At 46.2% G+C, this 12,234-nt stretch overlaps 1 protein-coding gene across 6 annotated transcripts in view; it reads left to right on the plus strand.

Annotated features, from left to right (window-relative positions):
• DTNB (dystrobrevin beta) overlaps positions 1 to 12,234 on the plus strand; it is a 318,228-nt gene that overhangs the window by 156,900 nt on the left and 149,094 nt on the right. For all 6 annotated transcript variants that reach the window (XM_089659019.1, XM_089659020.1, XM_089659021.1 and 3 more), the window contains exon 9: positions 3,092 to 3,216. In XM_089659019.1, the coding sequence (XP_089515145.1) occupies positions 3,092 to 3,216 (125 nt within the window). The remainder of the gene's footprint in view (positions 1 to 3,091; positions 3,217 to 12,234) is intronic.

A 12,234-nucleotide genomic window follows, 5' to 3' on the forward strand; every position in this document is an offset into this window, starting at 1 on the left:
AATTTTTTTTTGGTTAAAAAAAACAAAAAAGCAAATACAAAAACACCAAAAAAAGCTGAAAAACTCCCGTTTTTTTAACGTGACTTTACACAGCTAACATTACCAGCGTTATCAAAACACCCCGTGTGCGTGGAGACTCAGATGCGGTGGCTGCATTCGTTTTCCTTTTTTCAGGGTAAGAACATCCCAAGGGGGGGATGGGGCTCACTCATGCTCATGAAGAAAAAATCGCACCGCACCGGCCGTCAAAAATCGCATCCTGGCCCTCATAAACATTATTATTATACAGGATTTATATATTATTGTTATTATACAGGATTTATATATTATTATTATTATTATACAGGATTTATATATTATTATTATATAGGATTTATATATTATTATTATTATACAGGATTTATATATTATTATTATTATTATACAGGATTTATATATTATTATTATTATTATACAGGATTTATATATTATTATTATTATACAGGATTTATATATTATTATTATATAGGATTTATATATTATTATTATTATACAGGATTTATATATTATTATTATTATACAGGATTTATATATTATTATTATACAGGATTTATATATTATTATTATTATTATACAGGATTTATATATTATTATTATATTATACAGGATTTATATATTATTATTATATTATACAGGATTTATATATTATTATTATTATTATTATACAGGATTTATATATTATTGTTATTATACAGGATTTATATATTATTATTATTATTATACAGGATTTATATATTATTATTATATTATACAGGATTTATATATTATTATTATTATTATTATACAGGATTTATATATTATTGTTATTATACAGGATTTATATATTATTATTATTATTATACAGGATTTATATATTATTATTATATTATACAGGATTTATATATTATTATTATACAGGATTTATATATTATTATTATTCAGGATTTATATATTATTATTATACAGGATTTATATATTATTATTATATTATACAGGATTTATATATTATTATTATTATTATTATTATTATACAGGATTTATATATTATTATTATTATACAGGATTTATATATTATTATTATACAGGATTTATATATTATTATTATTATTATACAGGATTTATATATTATTATTATATTATACAGGATTTATATATTATTATTATATTATACAGGATTTATATATTATTTTTATTATACAGGATTTATATATTATTATTTTTATTATACGGGATTTATATATTATTATTATACAGGATTTATATATTATTATTATTATTATACAGGATTTATATATTATTATTATACAGGATTTATATATTATTAATATTATACAGGATTTATGGCGCCAACAGTTTGCTCAGCGCTGTACAATATAACGGGAGACAATACACCCAGGGGTGTATTTAGGTTTCATGCTGCCCAAGCAACACGAAAATCAGTTCCCGCCCCCTTGGTGAGACCCTGACACTGACCAACACCCCCCTCCCCCACGATAAGAGCCTGACATTGACCAACAACACCCCCCCCCCCCCCCCCCCGTCCACCCGAGAGTGTCTTCCACTACCAACGCCCCTCATACACTGACAATCCCCCTTCACCACTCTGGACATCCTCAGAAACAAGAGTCAGGCTCTGCATACACCATCAAGCAGCCTGCAAACTCTCAGATCCCTCCTGGTCCCCGTGCTGCGTCTGTCCTTTCTTCCATCCCTTCTTTTGGGGGGGCAGTGCTGCACCCCTGAAAAATGCTGCTGCCCCCCCCTGAGAAAATGCCGCCCTAGGCAAATGCCTTGTTTGCCTTGTGGTAAATATGCCCCTGAATACAGCAACAATACAGTTCAATACAAGAGGGTTAGGAGGGCCTGATCCTGGGAGCTTACAATCTAGGAGACATGAACACAGGCTGATGGGAAAAGAAGGCCTAACCTTAATTTTAAAGAATGGTTTGAACAGATTAAAATCCAATCTAATTGCCCGACTTTTAGCTGCATTTCCCGACCGGCCGTTGTATATAAACGGCCAGACGGTGGCAGTGCAGGGTCAGGTGACCGTTTATAAACGGCCTCCCCGCACCCTGCTTGTGTGCGCTCCCCGGGAGCGCGCAGCACCACGATCCGGTGCCCGCTGTGTCCTCCGGACACAGTGAAACACCGATCGTCGAACGGGACCTCTATGTGAGGTCCCGATCATGTGATCACTGATTGGCCAATCAGTGATCACATGCAAAGTAGTAAGCATGATGTCACTTGTGACATCATTGCTTACTACGTGTGAAATCTGTGAATGATCACAGAGGTCACATGGTACAAGGCTATTCACGACAGCCTTGTACCATGTGACAAGCTCTGACCAATCACAGCTCACACAGTATTTCTCAATGGCTGCAAGAATGCAGACAGAGAGAAAGAGAAATGATTGCTTTTACATCCTATATGGGTGTAAAAGCAATCAGTGTAAAAAAAAAAAAAAATCTTCATTATGCCCCACAAGTTGTACAGTGTCACCATGGTGACACTAGGGTGACAGTATGTAAAGAAAAAAAATATATATAAAAATGTAAAAAAAATGTTTAAAAATTATAATTTTTGGTTATAAACTAATTTGGATTTTTTTTTCACTAAAAAGATAACGGAATAAATTTTGGCCAAGATTTATGATAAAATATTTATTTGCAAAATTTAAAAAAAAAACACTTTTTTTCAAAATTTTTGGACTTTTTCATTTACATAGCAAAAAAAATAAAAATCCCAGCGGTGAATAAATACCACCAAAATAAAGCTTTGTCTGTCTCAAAAAAAGGTAAGATATTCATATGGGTACAGTGTTGCATGACCGCACAATTGTCATTCAAAGTGTGATAGCGCTGAAAGCTGAAAATTTGCCTGGACAGGAAGGTGGTAAAAGTGTCCGGACTGGAAGGGGTTAATAATGTGTGTTTGCACTGACCCCTATGCAGGATCGATCAGCAGCCCGGACCTGGCTCGGTGTTCTCATTAGAAAGTAATAACAATGGCACAGAACGATTTATTGTGGGAGGAGCTCTACTAACGCCATCTGCTCGTCTCTCTGCAGAAATCGCCGGCAAAGAAGCTAACTCATGCAATCAGCAAGTCTCTCGGCTGTGTTCCCAGCAGAGAACCTCCTCATCCCGTCTTTCCAGATCACCCCGAGAAACCACTAGACCTATCGCAGTTAGTGTGAGTACAAGATGGCTTCCCGGACGCCAACCTTACATGGAGGGGGGCAGAGGGGCTGCGACTTCATCATGCTGGGTATAGACATTGGATAAGAAATGACACTGCTGAAATGTACTCCTAAGCATGAATTTGGGCTGCATTCACACATCTGCGACTTAAAAACATGCGATTTTCATTGCGACTTTGCAGTGCGACTTTTGGATGAGTGATCCAAGGATGATCGCGCTCCTCAAAGTCGCACACAAGTCACATGTATATCATTCAGGTGCGACTTTCATGCAGCTTTGGAGTGTTTTACATGGCACTCAAGTCGCATGAAAGTCGGGCCAAAGTAGTGCAGGAACTACTTTCAAGTGGCTGCAACTTGAAGTCGCACAGATATGAATGGTACTCGTTGGGAAACTTGGGGTTCGACTTGTCATGTGACTGAACTCCAAAGTCACATGACCAGTCGCAATGTCTGAATAAGCCCTTGTTTACACTTATGGTTGGTGGGGTAAAAACAGACAAAGTGTTACTACACCCCGGACCCTGCATTCACTATATCCGGTCTCCCCGGACCCCGCGTTCACTATATCCGCTCTCCCCGGACCCCGCGTTCACTATATCCGCTCTCCCCGGACCCCGCGTTCACTATATCCGCTCTCCCCGGACCCCGCGTTCACTATATCCGCTCTCCCCGGACCCCGCGTTCACTATATCCGCTCTCCCCGGACCCCGCGTTCACTATATCCGCTCTCCCCGGACCCCGCGTTCACTATATCCGCTCTCCCCGGATCCCGCGTTCACTATATCCGCTCTCCCCGGACCCCGCGTTCACTATATCCGGTCTCCACGGATCCCGCGTTCACTATATCCGCTCTCCCCGGACCCCGCGTTCACTATATCCGCTCTCCCCGGACCCCGCGTTCACTATATCCGCTCTCCCCGGACCCCGCGTTCACTATATCCGCTCTCCCCGGACCCCGCGTTCACTATATCCGCTCTCCCCGGACCCCGCGTTCACTATATCCGCTCTCCCCGGACCCCGCGTTCACTATATCCGCTCTCCCCGGACCCCGCGTTCACTATATCCGCTCTCCCCGGACCCCGCGTTCACTATATCCGCTCTCCCCGGACCCCGCGTTCACTATATCCGCTCTCCCCGGACCCCGCGTTCACTATATCCGCTCTTCCCGGGACCCCGCGTTCACTATATCCGCTCTCCCCGGACCCCGCGTTCACTATATCCGCTCTCCCCGGACCCCGCGTTCACTATATCCGCTCTCCCCGGACCCCGCGTTCACTATATCCGCTCTCCCCGGACCCCGCGTTCACTATATCCGCTCTCCCCGGATCCCGCGTTCACTATATCCGCTCTCCCCGGACCCCGCGTTCACTATATCCGCTCTCCCCGGACCCCGCGTTCACTATATCCGCTCTCCCCGGACCCCGCGTTCACTATATCCGCTCTCCCCGGACCCCGCGTTCACTATATCCGCTCTCCCCGGACCCCGCGTTCACTATATCCGCTCTCCCCGGACCCCGCGTTCACTATATCCGCTCTCCCCGGACCCCGCGTTCACTATATCCGGTCTCCCCGGACCCCGCGTTCACTATATCCGCTCTCCCCGGACCCCGCGTTCACTATATCCGCTCTCCCCGGACCCCGCGTTCACTATATCCGCTCTCCCCGGACCCCGCGTTCACTATATCCGCTCTCCCCGGACCCCGCGTTCACTATATCCGCTCTCCCCGGACCCCGCGTTCACTATATCCGCTCTCCCCGGACCCCGCGTTCACTATATCCGCTCTCCCCGGACCCCGCGTTCACTATATCCGCTCTCCCCGGACCCCGCGTTCACTATATCCGCTCTCCCCGGACCCCGCGTTCACTATATCCGCTCTCCCCGGACCCCGCGTTCACTATATCCGCTCTCCCCGGACCCCGCGTTCACTATATCCGCTCTCCCCGGACCCCGCGTTCACTATATCCGCTCTCCCCGGACCCCGCGTTCACTATATCCGCTCTCCCCGGACCCCGCGTTCACTATATCCGCTCTCCCCGGACCCCGCGTTCACTATATCCGCTCTCCCCGGACCCCGCGTTCACTATATCCGCTCTCCCCGGACCCCGCGTTCACTATATCCGCTCTCCCCGGACCCCGCGTTCACTATATCCGCTCTCCCCGGACCCCGCGTTCACTATATCCGGTCTCCCCGGACCCCGCGTTCACTATATCCGGTCTCCCCGGACCCCGCGTTCACTATATCCGCTCTCCCCGGACCCCGCGTTCACTATATCCGCTCTCCCCGGACCCCGCGTTCACTATATCCGCTCTCCCCGGACCCCGCGTTCACTATATCCGCTCTCCCCGGACCCCGCGTTCACTATATCCGCTCTCCCCGGACCCCGCGTTCACTATATCCGCTCTCCCCGGACCCCGCGTTCACTATATCCGCTCTCCCCGGACCCCGCGTTCACTATATCCGCTCTCCCCGGACCCCGCGTTCACTATATCCGCTCTCCCCGGACCCCGCGTTCACTATATCCGCTCTCCCCGGACCCCGCGTTCACTATATCCGCTCTCCCCGGACCCCGCGTTCACTATATCCGCTCTCCCCGGACCCCGCGTTCACTATATCCGCTCTCCCCGGACCCCGCGTTCACTATATCCGCTCTCCCCGGACCCCGCGTTCACTATATCCGCTCTCCCCGGACCCCGCGTTCACTATATCCGCTCTCCCCGGACCCCGCGTTCACTATATCCGCTCTCCCCGGACCCCGCGTTCACTATATCCGCTCTCCCCGGACCCCGCGTTCACTATATCCGCTCTCCCCGGACCCCGCGTTCACTATATCCGCTCTCCCCGGACCCCGCGTTCACTATATCCGCTCTCCCCGGACCCCGCGTTCACTATATCCGCTCTCCCCGGACCCCGCGTTCACTATATCCGCTCTCCCCGGACCCCGCGTTCACTATATCCGCTCTCCCCGGACCCCGCGTTCACTATATCCGCTCTCCCCGGACCCCGCGTTCACTATATCCGCTCTCCCCGGACCCCGCGTTCACTATATCCGCTCTCCCCGGACCCCGCGTTCACTATATCCGCTCTCCCCGGACCCCGCGTTCACTATATCCGCTCTCCCCGGACCCCGCGTTCACTATATCCGCTCTCCCCGGACCCCGCGTTCACTATATCCGCTCTCCCCGGACCCCGCGTTCACTATATCCGCTCTCCCCGGACCCCGCGTTCACTATATCCGCTCTCCCCGGACCCCGCGTTCACTATATCCGGTCTCCCCGGACCCCGCGTTCACTATATCCGCTCTCCCCGGACCCCGCGTTCACTATATCCGCTCTCCCCGGACCCCGCGTTCACTATATCCGGTCTCCCCGGACCCCGCGTTCACTATATCCGCTCTCCCCGGACCCCGCGTTCACTATATCCGGTCTCCCCGGACCCCGCGTTCACTATATCCGGTCTCCCCGGACCCCGCGTTCACTATATCCGGTCTCCCCGGACCCCGCGTTCACTATATCCGGTCTCCCCGGACCCCGCGTTCACTATATCCGCTCTCCCCGGACCCCGCGTTCACTATATCCGCTCTCCCCGGACCCCGCGTTCACTATATCCGGTCTCCCCGGACCCCGCGTTCACTATATCCGCTCTCCCCGGACCCCGCGTTCACTATATCCGGTCTCCCCGGACCCCGCGTTCACTATATCCGCTCTCCCCGGACCCCGCGTTCACTATATCCGCTCTCCCCGGACCCCGCGTTCACTATATCCGCTCTCCCCGGACCCCGCGTTCACTATATCCGCTCTCCCCGGACCCCGCGTTCACTATATCCGCTCTCCCCGGACCCCGCGTTCACTATATCCGCTCTCCCCGGACCCCGCGTTCACTATATCCGCTCTCCCCGGACCCCGCGTTCACTATATCCGCTCTCCCCGGACCCCGCGTTCACTATATCCGCTCTCCCCGGACCCCGCGTTCACTATATCCGCTCTCCCCGGACCCCGCGTTCACTATATCCGCTCTCCCCGGACCCCGCGTTCACTATATCCGCTCTCCCCGGACCCCGCGTTCACTATATCCGCTCTCCCCGGACCCCGCGTTCACTATATCCGCTCTCCCCGGACCCCGCGTTCACTATATCCGCTCTCCCCGGACCCCGCGTTCACTATATCCGCTCTCCCCGGACCCCGCGTTCACTATATCCGCTCTCCCCGGACCCCGCGTTCACTATATCCGCTCTCCCCGGACCCCGCGTTCACTATATCCGCTCTCCCCGGACCCCGCGTTCACTATATCCGCTCTCCCCGGACCCCGCGTTCACTATATCCGCTCTCCCCGGACCCCGCGTTCACTATATCCGCTCTCCCCGGACCCCGCGTTCACTATATCCGCTCTCCCCGGACCCCGCGTTCACTATATCCGCTCTCCCCGGACCCCGCGTTCACTATATCCGCTCTCCCCGGACCCCGCGTTCACTATATCCGCTCTCCCCGGACCCCGCGTTCACTATATCCGCTCTCCCCGGACCCCGCGTTCACTATATTTGCTCTCCCCGGACCCCGCGTTCACTATATTTGGTCTACCACAGTACACAGAACATGGAAATGCAATTATTTTTGTAACTATAAACTGCTACATACCTTTTCTCTTCAGCATTATATAGCAGTCCTGTGACTTCTGTCAGTGTCCAGCAGAGCACTGGTAAAGCTTGTAGGAGGAGTTTTCATTCTGCTCTAGGAGGATGCAGAACCCCTGACCTCTGTTTGGACAGTGCTGATCGGCCCTGTGCTGATCATATGCACTCTCCAAAAGAAAAAAAAACCCTCTCTAGCATTTCACACCAAAGTGATCAGTTCAGACTTGTCACTGCTGCTCTGTACTATGGAAGATGGATTGTGGACAATTGAAGAAGGGGAGGATCAGAGAAGACAAGATCAAACAGCCTTTTTACACAATGCAGAGGATTAACCCCATAGGTTCCACAGTGAGTATAACAAGCATGCTTTACTGCATATACAGGCTGATTTCACTGTAGTGGGTTTAGTAACACTTTAAGCCCAGTTTTTACCACACCACAACTTTTTCATCTGTTTACCTCTTTTTTTTTTTTTGGACATTTACATACGTTTTTTATCCGCTACATTTTTTTTTTTACAGAAAAAATAGGGTTTTCTTCCGTTTAAAAAAACAGATATTAACGGATGCGTCCATAGAAATACATGGGTGTCAGTTTTTCATCCGTAAACGGATAGACGGAGCGCCTATGTGAAAGGGGCATAAGGGTCTTTTCACACAGGATTTATGTTTTTTTCATTAGTTCAGTCACATTTTTCAAAGAAAAAACAGATCAGTTCACATCTGTCTTTCATTTGTTTAAATCCGTTTTTTTTCAGTTTTCATTTGTTTTCAATCAGTTTACATCCGTTTTCAATCAGTTTACATCCGTTTTCAATCAGTTTACATCCGTTTTCCATCTGTTTTTTCTTCCGTTTTCCATCTGTTTTTTCTTCCGTTTTCCATCTGTTTTTTCTTCCGTTTTCCATCAGTTTACATCCGTTTTCCATCAGTTTACATCTATTTTCCATCCATTTTTCATCTGTTTACATCTGTTTTTCATCAGTTTACATCCGTTTTTCTTCAGTTTACATCCGTTTTTCTTCAATTTTCATCCGTTTTCAATCAGTTTTCAATCAGTTTTCCATCAGTTTACATTTGTTTTTCATCAGTTTACATCCATTTTTTTTACATTCTTTACCAATGCAAAAACGGACCATATGTCCATCTACATCCAAGAAAAAACATATCAGTTCACATCTGTCTTTCATTTGTTTACATCCATTTTTCTTCAGTTTTCATCCGTTTTTCATCTGTTTTTTTCTTCTGTTTTACATCCGTTTTTCTTCTGTTTTACACCTATTTTCCATCAGTTTACATATTTTCCATCAGTTTACTTTTATTTTCCATCTGTTTTCCATCCATTTTTCATCAGTTTACATCTGTTTTCCATCAGTTTACATCTATTTTCCATCTGTTTTCCATCCATTTTTCATCAGTTTACATCTGTTTTCCATCAGTTTACATCTGTTTTCCATCAGTTTACATCTGTTTTCCATCAGTTTCCATCTGTTTTTCTTCAGTTTACATCCGTTTTTCTTCCGTTTTACACCCGTTTTCCATCAGTTTACATCTGTTTTCCATCAGTTTACATCTATTTTCCATCTGTGTTCCATCCATTTTTCATCAATTTACATCCGTTTTTCTTCAGTTTACATCCGTTTTTCTTCAGTTTTCATCCGTTTTCAATCAGTTTTCCATCAGTTTACATCTGTTTTTCATCAGTTTTCCATCCATTTTTAATCAGTTTACATCTGTTTTCCATCAGTTTACATCTGTTTTCCATCAGTTTACATCTGTTTTTCTTCAGTTTACATCCGTTTTTCTTCAGTTTACATCCGTTTTTCTTCCGTTTTACACCCGTTTTCCATCAGTTTACATTTGTTTTTCATCTGTTTTCAATCTGTTTTCTATCCATTTTTCATCAGTTTACATTTGTTTTCCATCAGTTTTTCTTCAGTTTACATCTGTTTTTCTTTCGTTTTACATCCGTTTTACATCAGTTTACGTCTGTTTTCCATCCATTTTTCATCGGTTTACATCCGTTTTTCTTCGGTTTTAATCTGTTTTCAATCAGTTTTCCATCCGTTTTCCATCCGTTTTCCATCTGTTTTTCTTCCGTTTTTCTTCCGTTTTCCATCTGTTTTTCTTCCGTTTTCCATCTGTTTTTCTTCCGTTTTCCATCTGTTTTTCTTCCGTTTTCCATCTGTTTTTCTTCCGTTTTCCATCTGTTTTTCTTCCGTTTTCCATCCGTTTTTCATCCGTTTTTCTTCAGTTTTACATCCATTTTCCATCCATTTTACATCAGTTTACATCCGTTTTCCATTAGTTTACATCTATTTTCCATGTGTTTTTCATCCATTTTTCATCAGTTTACATCTGTTTTCCATTAGTTTACATCTGTTTTTCTTCAGTTTACATCCATTTTCCATCCATTTTTCATCAGTTTACATCTGTTTTTCATCAGTTTACATCCATTTTTTTTTTACATCCTTTACCAATGCAAAAATGGACCGTATGTCCATCTACATCCGTTTTCGGTCATTTAAATGTTTTTCATCCATTTACCTCCGTTTTTTTGACCATTTACATCCGTTTTTCATCCGTTCCATTTTTTTTTTACAGAAGAAAAAATAGGGGTTTCTTCCGTTCAAAAAAAACAGATGTTAAAGGATGCGGACATTAACGGTTGTAAACAGATGATCATCTGTTTACATCTGCTAGTCCAGAGAAATACATGGGTGTCCATTTTTCATCCGTAAACGAACAGATGAAACACGGACGTACGGAACACCCGTGTGAAAAAGTCCTAAGTTGTCATTCGAACTATTGCCGATAGACGTTTCTTTCACCTCCTGTTCTGGTAAAAACAGTAAAATCTTGAATTTCTAAACACTTTCTGTGCGGCTGACCAGGACTACTAGAAGGTGATTTTTTTCCCCAGTGGGGGGACCCAGACAGCAGTAAGAACCTCACAGGGGTTCTAATCCTTCCATATTCAAAACTAAAAAGGAAGAGTTGTGGCCCCTAGGGACTGGTCTCTAGTGTTTTTGGCCCAGTATCCAATCCTTTGGTAGGCGTCGGTGTAGGCCACAGTTCATGAATATGTTCCTCAATGGACTCCAAGAAAGATTTTCCATCTGGTTGCTTGATCGCTCAGTTCCCTGTCTTTAGTGAGAAGAGAGTGGTGACTGTCAGACACCGGCTCTCTGCTGCACCCCTCCAGCACTCATTGAAGCACTGGGTTGGGGAGGGGGGTGGCTCGGGCTTTTAGCAACATGCTGATAGGCCGAGCAAGATGTTAGTCAGAAATCTGGGTGGATCCCGACATTAAAGTCGGGATCCCTCCAGAGTCTGGAATGGCTGAGTGACATCAGCTGACTTTAATGCAAAATAAAAGAAAGAGGCCAGGGAGTCCACCGAAATTGGAAGATATGGGGAGGTGCCACCAGATGTACCTGGTAGGGTGTTGCCTAATACAGGAAAAGGAAAATAGGCTACACACCCGTAAGGCTTCCCTCAAACTATTGTTTATAAATCCTACAAAGTAAAAGGTAAAAACACATTGCATCGAAGGTACAGAAACCACTCCCAGCCATACAACCCCCCACAAGAGGGACCCTCCCAAATAAAGCACCCCCAAGATGGCACCCAGGAAAAAAAAAACCCCAACCAGCTCCTGGGACCACTCCAATACAGGTACAGGAGTGCACTACTGTGACCCATAGGAAAAGTAAGGCCAAAAAGAGCTTTGACCCAACTTCTCCTTTTATTTTTGTTCCAGAAGAATGACCGGACAGGGAGAGGACATCTCCCCAGAATGAGGGGAAAATCCCACTTTTTGAGGGTTGGTACCAGTACAGATAACCCCATCCCCCTCTAATCTGTTGCTATAAAATGTCTTCACTTGCTGTCCCAGATGCAGTGGTCACCCGGACAAGAGGAGGAGGAGAATCTTCCCTGCGGGGACACCGACAGCAATTAAAACCTTGCTGAGGAAATGTCCAGCACAGCAAAAATGAACCTCAAAAATTAAGAAAAAAAAAAAATTGGGGAACACATGCAAACGTTTGCACTTTTTGGAGCACATTCTGCTTGGGAATTTCAATGCATTCTTTTTTTTTTTTTTTAGATTTTGAGGTTCGTTTTTTGGTGCGCTGGCCATTTCTTCAATGAGGGCGGGAGAGGGTTTGTTGCTGGATAGATTGGACTGCAGACACTAAAACCTGACAGAGGTTCTAACCCCATCACTACTCCACCCATAAGTAAAAAACACTGTCTGAAGTTCTGCTTTAAATTTTTCATGTAAGTCCATGTAGGAACAGTTTAGAGTCCCGCATGCGGCCCTTTGGCACTTTTTGTGCCGTCCTTAGGGCCCTTGCAGACACTAGTCTGTGTTTC

The sequence above is a fragment of the Staurois parvus genome, unplaced genomic scaffold, assembly GCF_062004578.1.
Source record: "Staurois parvus isolate SC_StPar_1 unplaced genomic scaffold, SC_StPar_1.0 ptg001130l, whole genome shotgun sequence".
Taxonomy (NCBI): Eukaryota; Metazoa; Chordata; class Amphibia; order Anura; family Ranidae; genus Staurois; species Staurois parvus.